The sequence below is a fragment of the Heterodontus francisci genome, chromosome 2, assembly GCF_036365525.1.
Source record: "Heterodontus francisci isolate sHetFra1 chromosome 2, sHetFra1.hap1, whole genome shotgun sequence".
Classification (NCBI taxonomy): Eukaryota; Metazoa; Chordata; class Chondrichthyes; order Heterodontiformes; family Heterodontidae; genus Heterodontus; species Heterodontus francisci.
The window spans coordinates 162,733,365-162,756,839 of NC_090372.1; the positions used below are offsets into that span (position 1 = coordinate 162,733,365).

At 43.0% G+C, this 23,475-nt stretch overlaps 1 protein-coding gene across 2 annotated transcripts in view; it reads right to left on the reverse strand.

Annotated features, from left to right (window-relative positions):
* The window catches only part of rsu1 (Ras suppressor protein 1), a 241,752-nt gene extending 225,791 nt beyond the window's left edge, over positions 1-15,961 (reverse strand). Inside the window, exons 1-2 of one of the 2 annotated variants that reach the window (XR_010976961.1) lie at positions 15,813-15,961; positions 15,407-15,518 (exon numbers count right to left, since the gene is read on the reverse strand). Coding sequence is in view for 1 of the 2 variants with exons in the window: in XM_068051598.1 (XP_067907699.1) it covers positions 15,407-15,515 (109 nt within the window). In the remaining variant the exon portion in view is untranslated. The remainder of the gene's footprint in view (positions 1-15,406; positions 15,519-15,812) is intronic. The other variant, XM_068051598.1, reaches the window with a different exon arrangement.
* Between the last annotated feature and the right edge of the window lie 7,514 nt (positions 15,962-23,475).

Below are 23,475 nucleotides of genomic sequence, written 5' to 3' on the forward strand. Positions count from 1 at the left end.
CCTCAGGTGTGGTGCCGAGAACTGGAGATAATACTCTGGTTGAGGCCAAACCAATGTTTCATACAGGTTCATAACTTCCTTGCTTTTGTACTCTATGCCTCGATTTATGAAGCCTAGGATTCCAAATGCCTCATTAGCCACTTTCTCAACCTGCCCTGCAACCATCAACAGTTTGTGAACATATACTCCCAGGTCCCTCTGCTTCTGCACCCCTTTTATTTTGTATTACCTCTCCTCGTTCTTCCTACCAAGATGAATCACTTCACACTTCTCTCCATTAAATTTCACCTGCCATGTGTCAGCCCATTCCACTAGCCTGTCTGTTAATTGTGTGATTATATGCAGATGAAGGGAGTTAATTGGGGATTTAGTTGAGCACTGAAAGGCAGACATTCACTGTGAGAAACTACATGTTTGTAATTCTTTAACTCTAAACAATAAATGTGAAACTGAATATAGGCTCTCGCATTATCCTTCCATCACAAGCTTTCTGGACTTTAACATAGTAGCAAAGGATGGCTGCCTAAAGCTGAAGGTTGAAAAATAGGAAATTCTTTTTGGATAAAACTAAAGTCTCAAGGGCCATTGTGAAAAATATGGCAGAAAGCAAGTATAAGTTGTCAGGGTATGATACTTTCAGAGTCTGAACCATATGACCAGTGAAGAATGAAGTGGATATGTGGACGCGGGTTACATCGCTACCAAAAAGGAAACAAGGTATGGCATTGGCTTTGTCACTTCCTACCAAAAGTAAAAATCACAAATAAAGTGTTTTCTGAACTGGATGCACACCAGCTGGATACTGATGAAGATTTGGATCTTCTGTTAGGATTTTTGGATGAAATTTACAAGCAAGATGACCTATTTTATGAGTCACGGTCAGACTCTGATAGATTTTGGAAAACAGATGGTTATTCAATATAGGAATATATCATGGACTTTAGCAGACTGTATAAAAGATTGAGGAAATTCAATTTGGAAGTCCCTGGTTCAGTGCTAGATTGTGCTAGGGTGTCGCATATGGACAGGCTCCTGGTTTTAACTAGGGTTTGGTTCTTGGCCAAAGACTCCCTGTTGGGACAAATGTCCGTGGCCTTAAAAAATTTCCTGGGGAAACAGTCATTTCCCGCAGTCCTGTCAGAACAAACAGGACATTCTGGAGTGACGCAAAGAATGGAGGACTCAATGTTTACAAGATTTAGAAATAATCCAGGTACTGGAAGCAGGACTAAGTACAATGGAAGAGTTAGAGAGGAGGAATGAGGATACATACGCACATATGAATTAGGAGCAGGCGTAGGTCACTCGACCCCTCAAGCCTGTTCTGCCATTCAATAAGTTCATGGCTGAACTGATTACTCCACATTTCCACCTACCCCTGATAACCTTCCACCCCCTAGCTGATCAAAAATCTATCTACCTCAAAAATATTCAAAGACTCTACTTCCACTGCCTTTTGAGGAAGAGAATTCCAAAGATTCACGACCCACAGAGAAAAAATGTCTCCTCATCCCTGTGTTAAATGGGCGACCCCTTATTTTTAAACAGTGAACCCCTAGTCAGAGATTCTCCCACAAGGGGAAACATACATTCCACATCCACCCTGTCAAGACCCCTCAGGATCGTATATGTTTCAATCAATGGATGAAAGCACCTTCAGCAGGTCTGAATATTACAGTGGAAGCTAGGAATGGAACAGCAATCAAAGACGGATGAATCCTAGGAATGCCCAAGGAACAGTTAATAATAGATGCTTCAGGTGTGACTCAAAGTATCATTATGCAATGAATTGGCTGAAGCGGTGAGCAGAGTTTTCGAAATATCACATGACTCAGAAAATTCTGAGGCAGAAGAGGAAGATACTGATGGATCTGAAGGAATTGTACTAGTCACAAGGAGTTTTAGTCCTGTGATGAATGTGTTGGTTGCGGATTCATTGAACTGAGAGATACTGGATAGTGCTTGTTCGTCAACAGTATGTGAAACTGGCTGAATCTGGATAACACTTTAATTACTCAGTAGTATCGACGCAAGGTTAAAGGAGCATAAAAGTACTACCAGTTTTAGGTTTGGTGATGACAACACATTGAAGTCACTGAAGAGAGTAATAATCCCACGTACTATGGGGTACTATCAGTACTAATGTAGTCTCCAGTTGAGATACTTTTACTTGAGTAAGCCTTCAGTGAACAAGGCACAGATAAAACTTGATATGAAGCAGGATAAGATAATTGTTCTTGGGAAGCCAGTGAATTTGCAAATTACCCAGTCAGGGCAGTATTGTATCCCTTTAAAGGCTGATATTTCTAGTCAGAGTGTTAGAGAAGTGTTGATGACATCAGGTGTTAGAAATCAGGGAGATAAAAGGCAAATTGTCTTAAAGTTGCACAGGCAATTTGCTCACTCTTCTGGTCAGAGATTAAAAACCCTTCTAAAAGATGCAGGTGTGATTGATGAAGAGTATACGAGGATAAAAGAAGAGATTAGTGAAAAGTGTGAAATTTGTAAAAAGTATCAGAGGACACCATCAGGTCCTATTGTCAGCATTCCATTAGCACATGACTTTAACAAGGTAGTTGCCATGGATTTAAAAGGTATGGGACAAAGACAAGAATATTTTCATTCTACATTTTAAAGACTTAGCAACTAGATTTTGTCTTTTTACAATAGAACATAGAACAGTACAGGCGCTTCGGCCCACAATGTTGTGCCGAACCTTTAACCTACTCTAAGATCAAACTAACTACCTACCCTTCATTCTACTATCGCCCATGTACCTATCCAAGAGTTAATAATTAACAACAATAATTAATAATGACAAAAGGGTGATTATAGACAAAATAATGGAGAAATGGATAGGGACTAGGCTTGGGGCACCAGCTAAGTTTCTGACTGATAAAGGGGGGGAATTTGCCAATGATGGGTACAGGGATATGTGGGAAAACATGAACATTACGGTTACGATTACTGCAGCTGAAAGTCCTTTCATCAATGGGCTTTGTGAAAGGAATCACAGTGGTTGATAAAATGTTACACGAAATCCTGGCTGACCAGCCAAACTACAAGGTGACAACTGCCCTGGCATGGGTAGTTCATGCGAAAAATTCACTTCAGACGGTTGAAGGATATAGTCCCTAGCAATTGGTCTATGGGTGGAATCCCAAATTGCCTTCTGCACTGTGCGACAGTCCTCCTGCTCTAGAAGGTACTACAACTGGTCCCATTTTTTTCTACACATTTGAATGCTTTACATGCAGGGAGATGGACTTTCGTCAAGGCTGAGGTCTCTGAGAAAATTCATAGAGCTCTGAGGCATTGTATAAGGTCATCTTAGGCGGAACTTAGTTCAGGAGATTTGGTCTATTATAAAAGAGCCATAGGGAAAGGAAGGGTCCTGGTAAGGTAATCAGTTGGGATGGTAAAACAGTAATTATCAAGCGTGGAAATCAAAGGTTTAAGGTTCATTCTTCACGATTAATCGGGGTTGATTACAAAATCTCAGAATCTGAGCAGCTGAGAAAGGGAAAAGAGGCACCTTGTACCTCGGATACTTGTGTTTTGAGAAGAACGTCCCAAGGCACAGGGAGATAAAGAGTTGGATAGCAATATAACTGATCATGATGCTCAGGAAAGAGCTATCGCAACCAAAGGCCAATTGCCTCGAGTAGGTACTCAAGTGACATATATTCCAGAGGGGTCTGGCAAATGGAGGGATGCGACAATCGTGGGGCCTACTGGAAAATCTACAGGCAAGTTTAAATATTGGTTAAATGTTCAAGATGATGGCAAGAAGCTAGAGCCATGAACTGCCAGAACGGGGTGAAAGAGTGGAGGGTAAGAAAGCACAGCACAAGTATTGATAGTGGGTCAGGAAGTGATCACGTACTGGAGAAAGAGCCTCTGATAAAGCGTGAGGGAGATCTTCTAGCATAAGTTCTGAAAGACTTCAAAGTGCCAATAGAGGCCGTAGTATGAACAGATTTCACCATGAAATGAAGACTAGAGGGCAGTCTCGGAACAGAACTGCAAGAAGTCCTCATGATCATGAAGTTTTAGTGGATGCCAATAAACTTGAGGATAAACTAATAAAGAGAAGCAAAACAAAAGGAATTAGAGTTGGAGAGATTTTGGAGCCTATTCTGAGGAACCAGATAGGGTACAGCTGGCCTTGTCACACAGATGGAATTGTACTGAAAAAGTCCTTCCCGATGGAACTTATAAGGCTAAAGTAAGGTTAGTTGCGAGGGGTTTTTGAAGAGCAACTGGGGGATACCGATGTTAAAGTGAACTCTCCCACAGCTGGAAAAGTAATCTTGAAAATCCTTTTGGCCATATACTCATGGGAGTGTAGATCCATTGACATAAAAGATGCATTTCTGCAAGGGGATTTTTTTTTCCCAGAGAGAAGTGTTTCTGAAACCACCTAAACAGGCTGCAGTTGCAGAAGGAAAATTATGGAAACTGAACAAATGTGTCAATGGTCTCAATGATGCTTCCAGGGTGTGGTATTTCTCAGTGAGATCGGTTTTGTTGAAAATCAGTTGTGTTCAACTAAAAGCAGATCCTACAATGCTTTATTGGTATCATAAAGGGGAACTTTCAGGTATCTTCATGATGCATGTTGATGATTTCTTATGGGGTGGTACTGCAGATTGAGATATTATTAAGGCAGAATTTAAAATCGGGAGTCAGGCTTGTGGGGTCTTTAAATATATTGGTTTAGATATCAAGCAGAATAAGTTTGAATCAACAATCCTATTACAGAGCTTTCCTCCCATCCCAGTTAATCGTGTTAGATCATCAACTTTCTGTGATGACATATCTAAAGCAGAGACTGAGCAACTGTGAAGTCTGGTGTGTCAATTAAATGAGTTGTGCTCTCAGACTAGACCTAATGTTAGTTTTGATGTGCTGGAGTTAAGCACGATGATGAAACATCCAAAAGTTGAAAATGTTTTAAGGGCAAATCAAACATTGAAAAAACTAAATCTGGAGGAATATGTACTGAAGTTCCCATCCTTAGGTGACCCAAAAAATATGAAGCTAATAATTTTTAGTGATGCTTCACATGCTAATCTTATTGAGGGGTATTTGAGTGCAGCTGGCTTCATAGTATGTCTGACGGGTGAAAATGGGAAAATTTGTCCTTCAGTTTTTTTTTTATTTATTGAATGTGGGCGTCTCTGGCCCGGTCAGCATTTATTGCCCATCCCCAATTGCCTTTGCGAAGGTGGTGGTGAGCTGCCTTCTTGAACCGTTGCAGTCCATGTGGGGTAGATACACCCACAGTGCTGTTAAGAAGGGAGTTCCAGGATTTTGACCCAGCTACAGTGAAGGACAGGCGATATAGTTCCAAGTCAGGATGGTGTGTGACTTGGAGGGGAACTTGCAGGTGGTGGTGTTCCCATGCATTTACTACTCACACCCTTCCAGTTGGTAGAGGTAGTGGGTTTGGAAGGTGCTGTCTAAAGGAGCCTTGGTAAATTGCTGCAGTGCATATTGTAGATGGTACACACTGCTGCCACTGTGCATCAGTGGTGGAGGGAGTGAATGTTCAAGGTGGTGGATGGGGTGTCAATCAAGCGGGCTGCTTTATCCTGGATGGTTTTTTTAAAAATTCATTCATGGGATATGGGCATCGGTGGCTAGGCCAGCATTTTTGCCCGAGAAGGTGGTGGTGGTGAGCTGCCTTCTTGAACCGCTGCAGTGTATGTGAGGTAGGTACACCCATAGTGCTGTTAGGAAGGGAGTTCCAGGATTTTGACCCAGCTACAGTGAAGGACCGGCGATATAGTTCCAAGTCAGGATGGTGTGTGACTTGGAGGGGAACTTGCAGGTGGTGGTGTTCCCATGCATTTACTACTCACACCCTTCCAGTTGGTAGAGGTAGTGGGTTTGGAAGGTGCGGTCTAAAGGAGCCTTGGTAAATTGCCGCAGTGCATATTGTAGATGGTACACACTGCTGCCACTGTGCATCAGTGGTGGAGGGAGTGAATGTTCAAGGTGGTGGATGGGGTGTCAATCAAGCGGGCTGCTTTATCCTGGATGGTTTTTTTAAAAATTCATTCATGGGATATGGGCATCGGTGGCTAGGCCAGCATTTTTGCCCGAGAAGGTGGTGGTGGTGAGCTGCCTTCTTGAACCGCTGCAGTGTATGTGAGGTAGGTACACCCACAGTGCTGTTAGGAAGGGAGTTCCAGGATTTTGACCCAGCAACAGTGAAAGAACGGCAATATAGGTCCAAGTCAGGATGGTGTATGACTTGGAGGGGAACTTGCAGGTGGTGTTCCCATGCATTTGCTGCCCTTGTCCTCTAGTTGGTAGAAGTCACGGGTGTGGAAGGTGCTGTCTAAGTAACCTTGGTGCGTTGCTGCAGTGCATATTGTAGATGGTACACATTGCTGCCACTGTGGTGGAGGGAGTGAATGTTTGTGGATGGGGTGCCAATCAAGCAGGCTGCTTTGTCCTATATGGTGTCGAGCTTCTTGAATGTTGTTGGAGCTGCACCCATCCAGGCAAGCAGAGAGTATTCCATCACACTCCTGACTTGTGCCTTGTCGATGTGGACAGGCTTTGGGGAGTCAGATGAGTTACTCACCACAGGACTCCTAGCCTCTGACCTGTTCTTGTAGCCATGCCACTTAAATGGCTACTCCAGTTCAATTTCCGGTCAATGGTAGTCCCTAGGACGTTGATAGTGGGGGATTCAGCAATGTTAAAGCCGTTGAATGTCAAGGGGAGATGGTTAAATTCTCTCTTGTTGGAGATGGTCATTGGCTGGCACTTGTCGAGCACAAATGTTGCTTGCCACTTATCAGCCCAAGCCTGGATATTGTCCAGGTCTTGCTGTATTTCTGCATGAACTGCTTCAACATCGGAGTCGTCGCGAATTTGCAATGTTCAGCACCAATCATCAGCGAACATCCCCACTTCAGACCTAATAATTGAAGGAAAGTCATTGATGAAACAGCTGAAGATGGTTGGGCCTAGAACACTAATCTGAGGAACTCCTGCAGTGATGTCCTGGAGCAGAGAAGATTGACATTTAACAACCACAACCATCTTCCTTTGTGCTAGGTATGACTCCAACGAGCAGAGTGTTTTCCCCAATTCCCATTGACTTCAGTTTTGCTAGGGCTCCTTGATGCCATACTCTGTCTAATGCTGTCTTGAGGTCAAGGGCAGTCACTCTCACCTCACCTCTGGAGTTCAGCTGTTTTGTCCATGTTTGAACCAAGGCTGTAATGAGGGGAGGAGCTGAGTGGCCCCAGCGGAACCCAAACCGAGCGGCACGGAGCAGGTTATTACTAAGCAAGTGCTACTTGATGGCACTGTTGATGACATCTTCCATCACTGTACTGATGGAGAGTAGACTGATGGGGCAGTAATTGGCTGGATTGGACTTGCCCTGCTTTTTGTGTACAGGACATACCTGGGCAATTTTCCACATTGCCAGGTAGATGCCAGTGTTGTAGCTGTACTGGAACAGCTCGGCTAGGGGCGCAGCAAGTTCTGGAGCACAGGTCTTCAGTACTATTGCCGGAATATTGTCAGGGCCCAGAGGCTTTGCAGTATCTCGTGCCTTCAGTCGTTTCTTGATATCACGCGGAGTGAATCAAATTGGCTGAAGTCTGGCATTTGTGACGCTGGGGACTTCAGGAGGAGGCCGAGATGGTTCATCAACTCGGCACTTCTGGCTGAAGATTGTTGCAAATGCTTCAGCCTTATCTTTTGCACTGATGTTCTTGGCTCCCCCATCATTGAGGATGGGGATATTTGTGGAGTCACCTCCTCCAGTTAGTTGTTTAATTGTCCCCACCATTCACGGCTGGATGTGGCAGGACTGCAGAGTTAGATCTGATCTGTTGGTTATGGAATTGCTTAGCTCTGTCTGTCGCATGCTGCTTACGCAGTTTGGCACGCAGATAGTCCTGTGTTTTAGCTTCACCAGGTTGACTCCTCATTTTGAGGTATGCCTTGTGCTGCTCCTGGCATGCCCTCCTGCACTCCACGCCATGAGGTTACAGATTGTGGTTGAGTACAATTCTGCTGCTGCTGATGGCCCACAGTGCCTCAAGGATGGCCAGTTTTGCATTGCTAGATCTGTTCTAAATCTATCCCATTTAGCATGGGTGGTAGTGCCACACAACACTATGGCGGGTATCCTCAATATGAAGGCGGGACTTGTCCCAACAAGGACTGTGCGGTGGTCACTCTTAACAATACTGTCATGGACAGATGCAGCTGCGGCAGGCAGATTGGTGAGGACGAGGTCAAATATGTTTTTAACTCTTGTTGGTTCCCTCACCACCTGCTGCAGACCCAGTCTAGCAGCTATGTCCTTTATGACTCAGCCAGCTCAGTCAGTAGTGGTGCTACCAAGCCACTCTTGGTGATGGACATTGAGGTCCCTCACGCAGAGTACATTTTGTGCCCTTGCCACCCTCAGTGCTTCCTCCAAGTGCTGTTTAACATGGAGGAGTACTGACTCATCAGCTGAGGGAGGGTGGTAGGTGGTAATCAGCAGGAGGTTTCCTGGTCCATGTTTGACCTGATGCCATGAAACTTCATTGGGTCTGAAGTCGATGTTGAGGAATCCCAGGACAGCTCCCTCCCGAATGTATACCACTGTGTCGCCAGCTCTGCTGGGTCTGTCTTGCCGGTGGGACAGGACATACCCAGGGATGGTGATGGCAGTGTCTGGGACATGGTCAGGTATGATTCTGTTGCTTGACTAGTCTGTGGGACAGCTCTCCCAACTTTGGCACTAGCCCCCAGAGGTTAGTCAGGAGCACTTTGCAGAGTCAAGAGGGCTGGGTTTGCCATTGTAGTTTCCGGTGCCTTGGTCGATGCCGGGTGGTCTGTTCGGTTTCATTTTTTTTTTTTATTGACTTCGTAGCGGTTATATACAACTCGAGAGGCTGAGAAAATAAAACAGGTTGTTAAAAGCACGTTAGCTGTGGAAACACTGGGTCTTGTGGAGGCAGTGGAAATGGGGTTCTATTAGTCAAATATTTTGGGTGAAATTCTGACCAAGGGACATCCTGAAGATAGGATACCCATTGAATGTAGTGTAGATAATCGTTCTGTGTGAGACAATGTACACTTTATAAAAAGGTGCGAGTGAAAAAGACTATGTAGTGATCTCGCTGGATTGAAACAAATGCTGGAGAGAAAGGAAATCTCCAAACTTAAATGGGTAGATGCCAGTCAGTTATCCGATTGTTTCACAAAGAGAAATGTGAGTGCAAAGAGATTGTTGAAGGTGCTGGATGAGGGGCATCTCAATGCAAAAACTTGGTACCCATATGGAATTTAATTTTGATACATTAGCACGCTCAAAGAATATTTCAAAATCAAAATTGTATTGTAAAGAAGGGAATCTGTTAATTGTGTGATTATTTGCAGGTGAAGGGAATTAATTAGGGTTTTAGTTGAGCACTTAAAAGACACTCACTGACAGAGGGATTTGAGTGAGGAGCTACATGTTTGTAATCCTTTTACTCTGCACAACAATTGTGAAAATGAATAAATATAGGCTCCAGCCTTATCCTTCTACAAGAAGATTTCTGGAGTTTAACACTGTCCATGTCTTCTTGAACTCTATCTCTATCCCCCTCACAGTTCAAAATACTTCCAAGTTTTGTGTCATCTGCAAATCTTGAAATTGTGCCCTATACACCAAAATGACCTAAACGAGAAAAGCAGTAGTCCTAATATAGATCCTTGGGGAAACCCATTATATCCCTTCCTCCAGTCTGAAAAGCTGTTGACCACTACTGTTTCCTGTCACTCAGCCAACTTCATATCCAGGTTACCACTGTCCCTTTTATGCCATGGGTTCTAACTTTGCTGACAAGCCTGTTATGTGGCACTTTATCAATTGCCTTTTGGAAGTCCATGCACACATCAACCACGTTACCCTCAAACCTCTGTTACCTCACCAAAAAAAAAAAATTGATGATCACAATTTGCCCTTAACAAATCTCTGCTATGTTCTCCTTAATTAATCCACATTTATCCAAGTGATTGTTGATTTTGTTCTGCATTACAGTTTCTAAAAGCCTTCCCACCACTGAGATTAAGCTGCCTGGCCTGTAGTTGCCGGGCTTATCCTTACACCTTTTTGTGAACAAGGGTGTAACTTTTGCTATTCTGTTGTCCTCTGGCACCACCCCTGTATCTAAAGGAGGACTGGAAGATTAAGGCCAGTGCCTCTCCAATTTACACCTTTACTTTCCTCAGATGCATCTGATCTGGTCCTGGTGACTGATCAAGTTTAAGACAGGCATTCTTTCTAATACCTCCTCAATTTTTAATCCATCCAGTTCCTCAACTATCTCTTCTTTCACTGTGACTTTGGCAGCATCTTCTTCCTTAGTAAAGACAGATGCAAAGTACTCATTTAATACCTCAGCCATGCTCTCTGCCTCCATGCATAAACCCATTTTTTGGTTCCTAATCAGACCCACTCCTCTTTTTACTATTTATATGCCTATAGTAGACTTTTGGATTCACTTTTATGTTGGCTGCCAGTCTCTTCTCCTTGTTTCTTTTTTCACTTTCCCTCTGAATTTTCTACATTCAACCTGATTCATAATTAAAATACCCACCCGACATCTGTTTTTTTTTCTTTCATGGGACCTAAGCATCACTGGCAAGGCCAGCATTTGTTACCCATCCCTAATTGCCCTTGACAACTGAGTGACTTGCTAGGCCATCTTGGAGAGCAGTTAAGAGACAACCACATTGTCTGGAGTCACATGTAGGCCAGACCAGGTAAGGATTGCAGATTTCCTTCCCTAAAAACGACATTAGTGAACCAGATGGGTTTTTACAACAATCATGGCACCCATCACCGCCAATCCTGGCTTCCAATTTGCCTGGGCCAGATCAGTTCTCACCCGATTGAAATTGGCTCACCTCCAAATAATTATCTTTACTTTGGATTGCTCCTTGTCCTTTTCCATAGCCAACCTAAACTTTGATGCTACAATCACTATCCCCCAAATGTTCCCCTACTGACACTTGCTCCACCTCATTCTCTAGAACTAGATCCAGCAATGCCTCCTTCCTCATTGGACTGGAAACATACTGATGTAGAAAATTCTCCTGAACGCACTTCAGAAACTCTTAACCCTTCTCTGCCCTTTACATTGTTATTATTCGAGTCTATATTAGGATAATTAAAGTAGCCCATTATAATTACTCTTTTGCACCCTTCTGTAATTTCCTAACATATTTGTTCCTCTATCTTTCCCACTAGTTGGTGGTCTATAGAATAGAACTAGTAGTGTAATAGTACCTCTATTGTTTCTTAGCTCTAGCCAAATATATTTGGTTCTTGATCCCTCCAGGACATCCTCTGTCCAGCAATGTAATATTCTCCTTAAATCAATACTGCCACCCTCTGCTTTCTTTTCCTGCTCTATCTTTCCTGAGCACCTTCCATCCAGAAATATTTAGTACCCACTCCTGCCATTTTCTTTTGAGCCAATTCCCAACATGGCAGCTGGGGAATTTAAATTCAATTAAATAAATCTGGAATAAAAGGCTAGTATCAGTATTGATGACTATGAAACTACCAGATTGGTTTTTAAAACTAATCTGGTTCACGAATGTGCTTTAGGGAAGGAAATCAGCTGGCCTGTGTGACTCCAGCTCAACTACAACAGCAATGTGGTTAATTCTTAACTGCCCTCTGAAATGGCCTAGCAAGCCATTCAGCTGTATCAAACTCCCATGAAAAAGGTCAAATGGACCACCCAGCATCAACCTAGGCACCGGAAATGACAACAACACACAAGACTCTTTCAACCCTGCAAAGTCCCCCTCACTTAACATCTGGGGACTTGTGCCAAAATTGGGATAGCTGCTCCATAGACTATGCAAAAGCCTGACAAAGGTAAGATTCTGTGAAGATGACTTTCAGCCAAGGTCTCAGGCTGTATTACCATCTCTTGGTTGGTCCTGTCCAACCATGATGACAGATCCATTAGAGGTACAATGGTATAGAGTCATGAGGGAGTGGCTCTGAAAATCCTAAACATTCACTCTGGATCACAAGTCAGATGGCATCAGGTCAAATGTGGGAAGGGAAACTCCCACTGATTACCAACTCTTGCCCTCCCTGAGCTAATTAATCAGTACTCCATTTTGAATACTACTTGGAAGAAGCAGAGGGTAACAAGGGCATAGAATGTACTCTAGACTTGGTGTCCATCACCAGGAATGACTCAGTGGCACCAACACTGACCAAGCCCTGAAGAACATAACTGTCAAATTAGACTTGTGGCAGGTACTAAAGAATCAAAATCAGGGAAAATCCTACATAACCTTACCCTCCTCAGTCTATCTAACTAGGTGCATCTATCCATGACAGTACTGGTAGAAGTGACCACTGCATAGTCTTTGTGGAGACAAAGTCCCGTCTTATCACTAAGGCCAGCATCCATCATGTTGCATGGTGCTATCGCAATTCTAAATAGGATTTTCTTTATTTATTCACGGGATGTGGGCATTACTGGCAAGGCCAATATTTATTGTCCTTCCCCAATTACCCTCGAAGGTGGTGATCTGCCTTCTAAAACAGCTACAGCCTGTGTAATGTAGGTACACCCACAGTGCTGTTGGGTAGGGAGTTCCAGGATTTTAACCCAGCAATGATGAAGGAATGGCAATATAGTTCCAAATCAGGATAATGTTACTTGGAGGAGAACTTGCAGGTGGTGGTGTTCCCAGGCCTTGTGCCCTCATTCTTCTAGGTGGTAGAGGTTTGGAAGGTACTGTCGATGAGTTGCTGCAGTGCATCTTGTAGATGGCACACATTGCAGCTATGGCACACCAGTGGCAGAGGGAGTAACTGTTTAAGGTGGTGAATGGGGTGCCAATAAAGCAGGCTGCTTTGTCTTGGGTTTTGTTCAAGCTGCACTTATCCAGGTAAGAGGAGAGTATTCCAACACACTGTTGTTCTGAGCCTTAGATGGATGTTTAAAGACAAGTTACATGCCACAGAATTCCAATTTAAAAGGAAATCAAACTTTAAAATTTAGATCGTCAACAAAATTGTCCAAAACTTTGCATCCCTGGACCCACCAGTTATATTTATTCTTAGTTTATGTATTGTAACGGGTACTTAAACATCAGAACCATACATGAGAAACAGATTTTATTGCAACAAAAAGTTGAAACAGCAATTCTGTTTACCCATCAAGTCTTCCCCATTTTAAAATCTCCTTGGCCATTTTGAACCTCTCACCTTTACCCCATAATAAAATTAACTTTTAAAATGTTTGTTTGCCTCACATATTTACTGTCCATTTGGGAGTTAAGAAAAAAGCTTTGAAAAACTAGACCTTGATTGAAGACCATCTTTATTAAAAAAAAAAGTTCTCTCAGCTAAAAGTAATCCCATGCTTAAAAGACTGACCTAGTTACATCACATATGACCAGGCCAGTCTTGGACAGGTTTATGCTTTACATCAGGAAAAGCTGGCTGATCAAGTACCCTCAATGACAACTCTCAGACAGTATCTGGATAAGTAGCTCATAGAGTCAGAGTTATTTATGGCACAGAAGGAGGCCATTCAGCCCATCGAGTCCATGCCAGCTCTCCATTGAGCTATGAAGTCAATCCCACTCCCCGGCTCGATCCCCGTGGCCCTGCAATCTATTTCTCTCAGGTGGCCATTCAACTTCCTCTTGAAGTCATTGACTGACTCCACTTCCACCACTGTTGTGGGCAGCAAGTACCACCCACTGCGTAAAAAAAAGTGCTTCCTCATATTCCCCTGCACCTTTTACCCATAACTTTCAATCAGTGTCCCGTAGTCCTTTTACCTTTTGTTAATGGGAACAGTTTTTCCTTGTCTAATTTATCTAAACCTGTCATAATCTTATACACTTCTATTAAATTTCCCCTCAATCTCCTTTATTCTAAGGATAACAAACCCAGCTTTTTCAACCCAACCTTGTAACTAAAGTCCTCCATCCCTTGAACCATTCTGGTAAAATCTCCTCTATACCCTCTAGGATCGTCCCTGAAGTGTGGTGACCAGAACTGGACGCGGTACTCCAGTTGAGGCCTAACCAGAGCTTTACAGATGTTCAGAATAACTTCCCTCCTTTTGTATGCTATGCCTCTATTTATGAAGTCCAAGATCCCATATGATTTACTAACCACTCTCTCGAGATGTCCTGCCAACTTCAAAGATCTATACACATGCATCCCTAGGTCCCTCTGTTCCTGCATACATCTTAGAACTGTGCCATTAGCTATATATTGTCTCTCCCTATTCCTTCTGCCAAAATGCATCACCTCACACTTGTCAATATTAAATTCCATCTACCACCTCTGTCCAGTCTGCCAGCTTATTATGTCCTGTTGCAGGCAATTCATATCATCCTCACTGTTGGCCGCTCTCCAAGTTTGGTGTCATCAGCAAATTATATAATGCCACTGTCTACCTCCTCCAGTCTGAAAAACAACCATTTACTCCAACTCGCTGTTTTCTGTCAATAAGTAATTTTTTTTTTAAATCCAATTGGACACTGACCCTCCTATTCCATGAGCTACAATTTCCTGAAAACAGCCTTTTAAAAAAAAATGTGGTTCCTTATCAAATGCTTTCTTAAAATCCATATAAACAACATCCACCACATTCCCTTCATCAACCTTCTGTTACTTCAAAGAAATACAATTAGATTAGTCAAGCATGATCTGCCTTTTACAAATCCATGTAGACTATCCTTAATTAACTCAAATTCTCTAAATGTCCAATGAGATTTTTCCTGATGGTTTCTAAAACCTTACCCACCACTGATGTTAAACTAACTGGCCTGTAGTTGCCTGTCCTTACACCCTTTCTTGAATAAGGGAGTTACATTTTCAATGGTGTCATCATCTTTCCTTGATTGTTTAAATGTGCTCCCATTATAAATGAAACTTACTTTTGTGTATGATTTAGCTGGCAGGCTATTAAAAAGGGGGACTCCTGAAATCAGCAAAAAAAAAAATTTGCATGCAGCACACCAATAAGCGTCACTTTTTTAAAGAAACAAAAAAAATTAATCAGCACTGAAAGGAAACTTAAGATATAGCAGTTGCTGGGGCTGGAAAGGCAGGAAGTGCCTTGATGGCTTGCCCAGTGTCACCAAAAAAAAAGTAACAATTCTATTACATGCCTCTTATTGCACACCCAATAACTTCATGATTAAGTGACACAAAATGTTCTAGGTTAGGGTCAGCTATTGAAGAAGTTAGCTTGTTGATTGGGTACTGCTACCTCCACTATAGCTGTAACTCCAAACTTCTGTCAACAAGAGATCAAAACACAGTTGCCATTTATGGAACAATTATTAGAGAAAAAAAAGAGTGAAAAGGTAAAGGAAAAAGTACTGCACTTACAGAGTCCAGAAATATCCAGCATACTGGAGATTCCCCTGTCACACAAATCCAATTCTGTCTGATTCTTTTCCTTGCATTCTTCTACTATTTTCTTCAGCGATTTCGACATTTTCTACAGCGAAATAAACATCCCCATTACATGATAACACCACAGCAAATTTGCTGCATTGAGCAAAGGTAAATCATGAATTCAAGTACTCAAAAGTTTTAATTATTTAACTATAAAGAACTTGGGATGCTTGTTGCAACCACGGCCTCAGGCGATGTATTTACTTTAACCCCACAGTTGGAAACATCCCATTTTGTTCCAACCTCGCTCTGCCGTCTATTAGAAACCACCCCGAGAAAGGTCATGTTTCATTAAACGCAAAAGAAAACATCGGTCAAACTGCAACTTTTCTTTTACCTGAAACTCCAGGAGAATCCCCCAAGCACGAAAGCCCAGATCACACCCAACCGGAAACACTCAGTCAGATCGGGAGAATTCCTGCATTTGCTAATGCTTTGGCTTTAAAAGGACATTTCCTCCAGCCGCCGTGGAACAGCCGACAGTACCAACCAATCACCGCAGGGAAGGGCACGCCGAGCTGTCAATCATCAGTACTATCCAATCATTACAAACCAAGCCAGCCAATCAAAAGTGGGTAGGACATGCCGGGCTGTCAATCAACAGTACCATCCAATCATTGGAGCCCATTTCAACCAGAGGGACCGGCAGTTCCACTGGTGCAAACTAGTTCAGCGGTGGTACAATATAGCAGTGTGTAATGTGACATTGTGAGGGATGTTGAGAGTGAGGTGGGAGGTGGTCTTAGTATCATGTATGAACCTACGAATGTTTGCGTTAGGAATAAAGATTTTCAATACTGGCCTTTGTGGTTGAGGATTTAGTTCTGGTCCATGTCAGCGGTTAAATAATTTAGAGCCAGACGTCAAAACGAAAGTAACTCATGCATATGTATACAAACTGAAAATGATTTCATAAACGCGAACTCTTTGTTTACATTCAACTATGCTGGCGGGCAGCCATAAAGACAGGGCTAAATTGTGGCGAGTCGAAGAGACTTAGTAGTTGGCAGGAAAAAAGACAGAGGCGCAAGGGGAGAGCCAACTGTGCAACAGCCCCAACAAACAAATTTCTCTGCAGCACCTGTGGAAGAGCCTGTCACTCCAGAATTGGCCTTTATAGCCACTCCAGGCGCTGCTTCACAAACCACTGACCACCTCCAGGCGCGTATCCATTGTCTCTCGAGATAAGGAGGCCCAAAAGAAGAAAAGAAAGAAAGATGCTTGAAAAGTTGTGAATGTCGGATTTGTGTCAGAACTCCTTATCAAAAGGTTTCACCATTATACATTGTGATGGAAAGTGGCAATTGTTTTGTAAGTTGTAATCGAACCAGTTTAACACCATCCTCCTGTGAAAAAGTAACGCTGACAGCCCAAGGCAAATGCAAGCTCATGCGACGTTCGAAAAGTAAATCTGAGGGGTTTGAACTCAGTTTGGTTAACTTGGCTTAGGCGTGTTATAAGTGATTTAAGTAATCCTGCCATATGTTTACAATATTGTATGATGTTTTAGTGTAAGCTTTTATCGTAGCGTTTATAAAATCAAAATGATACATCACAGAGGATGCTATTCGGCACATCGTGTCTGTTCTTTGAAAGAGCTATCCAATTAGTACCCCCTCCTTTTCCCCATAGCCTTGCAATTTTTTTTCACTTCAAGAATTTATTGAATTCCCTTTAGAAAGTTGTCATCGAATACTTCCACTACTCTTCCAAGCATGGCATTTCAGATCATAAATCGATGCATCATAAAAACATTCTCATATCACCTCTGGTTCTTTTCATAATTACCTTAAATCGGTGCCATCTGGTTACTGACCCTTTTGCTACTGGAAACATTTTCTCCTTATTTACTGTTATTAAAACCCTCCATGATTTTGAGCATCTTTGAAGCAGATAGATTGTACTCACTGGTCAGGGAATCTAGAACACAGGAACACAATCTCAGGATAAGGAGCCAATCATTCAGAACTGAGATGAGGAGAAATTACTACACTCAAAGGATTGTGAATCTTTGGAATTCTCTACCCCAGAGGGTTGTGGATGCTCCATCATTGAATACATTTAAGGCTGGTTTAGATAGATTTTTGATCTCGCAGGGAATCAAGAGATATGGGGAGCGGACAGGAAAGTGGAATTGAAACCCAAGATCAGCCATGATCCTATTGAGTGGTGGAGCAGACTCGATGGACCACATAGTCTACTTCTGCTCCTATTTCTTGTGTTCTTGTGTTTATTAAATCTCCCCTTAATGTTCTCTGCTCTGTGGAGAAAAACCCTAGCTTCTGCATCCCTATATTTATTCTAATGGCTCTCTTCTGCTCCCTCTCTAAGACCTTGCCATCCTTCCTACAGTCCTGAAGGGGATATAGGATCACAATTCTCCAGTTGGGCTTAAACAGTTTGTACTCTTTACCCCTGTATTGAAACCAAGATTTCTACATGCTATCTGAACAGCCATCTCAACTTGTCCTGCCACCTTCAAAGATTACTATACATACATCCAGATCTCTATACCTGCACCCCCTTTAAAATCGTGCTATTGCATGTAGCAAATTAATTAAATAGCTAGAAATGGTCATGTTTATTCAACCTTGAATCCTATTAATAGGTACAGTATAGCTGACCATTTCCAACAACAGTGAGCATAACCCCTCCATCAACACCTTGGGAGACACCATTGACCAGAAAATAAACTGAACAGACCACATCAATGATGGTGAGGTGGCAGGTGGTGAGGGAACCGACAAGAGGTAAAAACATACTTTACCTCGTCCTCACCAATCTGCCTGCTGCAGATGCATCTGTCCATGACAGTATTGGTAAGAGTGATCACCGCACAGTCCTTGTGGAGACGAAGTCCCACCTTCACATGGAGGATACCCTCCATCGTGTTGTGTGGCACTACTACCGTGCTAAATGGGATAGACTTAGAATAGATCTAGCATGCAAAACTGGCCATCCATGAGGCGCTGTGGGTCAACAGCAGCAGCAGAATTGTACTCAACCACAATCTGCAACCTCATGGCCCGGCATATCCTCCAGTCTACCATTAGCATCAAGTCAGGAGACTAACCCTGGTTCAATGAAGAGTGCAGAAGGGCATGCCAGGAGCACCAACAGGCATACCTAAAAATGAGGTGTCAACCTGATGAAGCTACAACCCAGGACTGCTTGTGTGCCAAATTGCGTAAGCAGCATGCAATAGACAGAGCTAAGCGATCCCATAACCAACAGATCAGATCTAAGCTCGACAGTCCTGCCACATCTAGCCATGAATGGTGGTAGACAATTAAACAACTAACTAGAGGAGGTGGCTCCATAAATATCCCCATCCTCAATGATGGGGGAGCCCAGCACATCACTGCAAAAGATAAGGCAGAAGCATTTGCAACAATCTTCAGCCAGAAGTGTCAGGTTGATGATCCATCTCGGCCTCTTCCTGAAGTCTCCAGCATCACAGATGCCAGACTTCAGCCAATTCGATTCATTCTGTGTGCTATCAAGAAACGACTGATGGCATTGGATACTGCAAAGGCTGTAGGCCCTGACAACATTCCGGTAACAGTACTGAAGACCTGTGCTCCAGTACTTGCCGCGCCCTAGCCAAGCTGTTCCAGTACAGCTACAACATTGGCATCTATTTGGCAATGTGGAAAATTGCCCAGGTATGTCCTGTACACAAAAAGCAGGACAAGTCCAACCCAGCCAATTACCGCCCCATCAGTCTACTCTCAATCATCAGTAAAGTGATGGAAGGTGTCATCAACAGTGCCATCAAACGGCACCCGCTTAGCAATAACCTGCTCAGTCATGCTCAGTTTGGGTTCCGCCAGGGCCACCCAGCTCCTGACCTCATTGCAGCCTTGGTTCAAACATGGACAAAAGAGCTGAACTCAAGAGGTGAGGTGAGAGTGACTGCCCTTGACATCAAGGCAGCATTTGACCGAGCATGGCATCAAGGAGCCCTAGCAAAACTGAAATTAATGGGAATCAGGGGGAAAACTCTCCACTCGTTGGAGTCATATCTAATGCAAAGAAAGATGATTGTGGTTGTTGGAGTTCAATCATCTCAGCTCCAGGACATCACTGCAGGAGTTCCTCAGGGTAGTGTCCTAGGCTCAACCATCTTCAGCTGCTTCATCAATGAGCTTCCTTTAATCATAAGGTCAGAAGTGGGGATGTTCGCTGATGATTGCACAATGTTCAGCACCATTTGCGACTGCTCAGATACTGAAGCAGTCCTTGTAGAAATGAGCAAGACCTGGACAACAACCAGGCTTGGGCTGATAAGTGGCAAGTAACATTCACACCACACAAGTGCCAGGCAAAGACCATCTCAAACAAGAGAGAATCTAACCATCTCCCCTTGTCATTCAAGGGCATTAACATCGCTGAATACCCTACTATCAACATCCAAGGGGCTGCCATTGACCAGAAACTGAACTGGAGCAGCCACATAAATAGTGTGGCTACAAGAGCAGATCAGAGGCTAGGAATCCTGCAGTGAGTAACTCATCTCCTGACTCCCCAAAGCCTTTCTACCATCTACAAGGCACAGTCAGGAGTGTGATGGAATACTCTCCACTTGCCTGGATGGGTGCAGCTCCAACAACACTCAAGAAGCTTGACACCATCCAAGACAAAGCAACCCACTTGATTGGCATCCCATCCACAAACACTCACTCCCTTCACCACCAACACACAGTGGCAGCAGTGTGTACCATCTACAAGATGCACTGCACCAATGCACCAAGGCTCCTTAGACAGCACCTTCCACACCCGTGACCTCTACCACATAGAAGGACAAGGGCAGCAAATGCATGGGAACGTTACCACCTGCAAGTTCCCCTCCAAGCCACACACCATCCTGACTTGTAACTATATCACCGATCCTTCACTGTCGCTGGGTCAAAATCCTGGAACTCTCTTCCGAACAGCACTGTGGGTGTACCGACTCCACATGGACTGCAGCAGTTCAAGAAGGCAGCTCACCACCACCTTCTCAAGGGCAATTAGGGATGGGTAATAAATGCTGGCCTATCCAGCGATGCCCACATCCCATGAATGAATTTAAAAAAGTTACTAGAGCAGGTCAGAGGCTGGGTATTCTGCTAGGCTTAGCTTCCCTACTGACTCCCCAAATCCTCTCTACCACCTGCAAGACATAAGTCAGGCGTGTGATGAAATACTCTCTAGTTGCCTGAATAGTTGAAGTTTCAACAACACTCAAGAAGCTTGACACTATCCAGAACAAAGCAGTCGACATGATTGCCACCATATCTACTGGTTTAAGCAGCTACTCCATCCACCCATCAGTATACCGTCAGGATCGACTGCAGGAACTTACCAAGGTTTCTTCAGGACCACCTCCCAAACTCGTGACCTTCACCACCTGGAAGGATGAGTGCAGCAGGTGCATGGCAACACCACCACTTCCAAATTCCCCTCCAAGTTACATACCATCCTGGTTTGATATGTTGCCAAGCACCCTCACCACATGGACTGTAGCATTTAAACAAAAGGGTCTGACACCACTTTCTCATGAGCAACTAGGAATGTGCAATAAATGCTGGGATAGTCAACGATGCCCTATTTCTGAGAATCAAAACAAAAAGGAACATGTGATGGAGGTGTCATCAACGTGCTTCCATTATTATTATTTTTTGAGGACTTGTGTTTAAAAGTCTGTTGAAAATACCTCAGGAGATGCTGGACTTCTATATTGTTTTTAAAAAGGATCACTGGAAGGACAGAATAGAACTGGATAGAAAATTGGTTGGTGGATAGAAAATTGGTTGGCAGACAGGAAACAAAGAGTGGAGATAAATGCGTCTTTTTCCGAATGGCAGGCAGTGACTTGTGGGGTACCGCAGGGATCGGTGCTAGGACCACAGCTATTCACAATATATATTAATGATTTAGATGAGGGAACTAAATGTAATATCTCCAGATTTGCAGATGGCACAAAACTGGGTGGGAGGGTGAGTTGTGAGGAGGATGCAGAGAGGCTTCAGGGTGACTTGGACAAGTTGAGTGAGAAAGCAAATACATGGCAGATGCAGTGTAATGTGGATAAATGTGAGGTTATCCACTTTGGTAGCAAAAGCAGGAAGGCAGATTATTATCTGAAAGGCTATAAATTGAGAGAGGGGAATATATAGCAAGATCTGGGTGTTCTCATACACCAGTCGCTGAAGGTAAGCATGCAGGTGCAACAGGCAATTAAAAAGGACAAATGGTATGTTGGCCTTCATAGCGAGAGAATTCGAGTACAGGAGCAGCGATATCTTGCTGCAATTATACAGGGCCTTGGTGAGGCCACTCCTGGAATATTGTGTGCAGTTTTGGTCTACTTATCTGAGGAAGGATGTTCTTGCTAGAGAGGGAGTGCAGCAAAGGTTTACCAGACTGATTCCTGGGATGGCGGGACTGACTTATGAGGAGAGATTGAGTCAGTTAGGATTATATTCGCTGGAGTTCAGAAGAGTGAGGGGGGATCTCATAGAAACCTCTGAAATTCTAACAGGACTTGACAGGGTAGATGCAGGAAGGATGTTCCCGATGGTGAGGGAGTCCAGAACCAGGGGTCATAGTCTAAGGATACGGGGTAAACGTTTCAGGACTGAGATGAGGAGAAATTTCTTCACCGAGAGAGTGGTGAGCCTGTGGAATTCGTTACCACAGAAAGCAGTTGAGGCCAAAACATTGTATGTTTTCAAGAAGGAGTTAGATATAGCTCTTGGGTCTAAAGGGATCAACGGGTATGGGGCGAAAGCAGGAACAGGTTACTGAGTTGGATGATCAGCCATGATCGTAATGAATGGCAGAGCAGGCTCGAAGGGCTGAATGGCCTACTCCTGCTCCTATTTTCTATGTTTCCATGTTTTTATGACACTTGTGACTTTGTTTAAAAACAAACACTTACTGGAAGTCCACGTCTTAAACTAAGTAAACAGTCACAGCTTTATGGACTATGGAACTATTTGGAGTTGTTTACAGAGAAACCACATGTCTAGATTTGTGGCTCAGAAGCTTTGGTTTAATTTTTTGGATTGTTTGGAATGCGGTTGGTATATAGTCTGCTAAGGGAGAAGTCACCCAACTCATCCTTTGCCACCTGTGTTAAAAAAAAGTCTTCTGAGAATCCAGTGTGATAGCTGAACCCACTGATGCAGTAATTCTCCTGAAAAGCCCAGCAAGATTTCCTCTCAACATCTCCTGAATGAACTGCTTCTGAAAAGATCCCAGTGACACCCGTCTACATGTACCTGGATGCCAGACGGAAAGTCATCTGGAACATTTCATATCTTATCCTTTTTTTCTGCAAGACTTAACAAGTATTTGGCCAAATTATTTTTGTTTTGTAACGTTGATCTCTGCAGAGAAAGCTTCTTTATTTTTTTCTTTAACCGGCATGATCTGCATGTGTGTTGGGTTATTTAGAAGGGAATATATTTATATTTTCATATTTCAAACTGTGTGTTAAGAAGCATGCATCTTTATTGAATAAGTCTTGTTTTATAATAAATCAATGATTTTGTTGTTTATGAAAGAAACCTGGTTGGCGGATTATTATTCTGAAACTATTATAGATAAAGTATATAATTGGCCGTATCAGTAACTGGGTAAAACATTTAAATATATGTTATGACCAATGGAGTAGTGGAACTATAGAAAGACATTGCACTCCTCCAACCTTGGTTGTAACAGTGAAAAAGTCACTCGATGGTTAAAGTTGTATTTTGGGGATATCTTACAGGCAAGTTGTTTCTAAATACCCTTGTGCTTAATAGTTCTAGCAATATTAAGCCTGATAAACCTAGAAAAAGTCTTTAAAAAAAGCAAGGGTAAATCCTTCAAGCATAAATTAAAAAGGACATTGTAGAATTTAGCAATAATACATTATATTGTGTATATACATATATGTATATAGAATGGAACAAATTGCTACCCTTTATACACTTTATACAGAAATCCTTTTCTCTTTTATTTCTAACAAT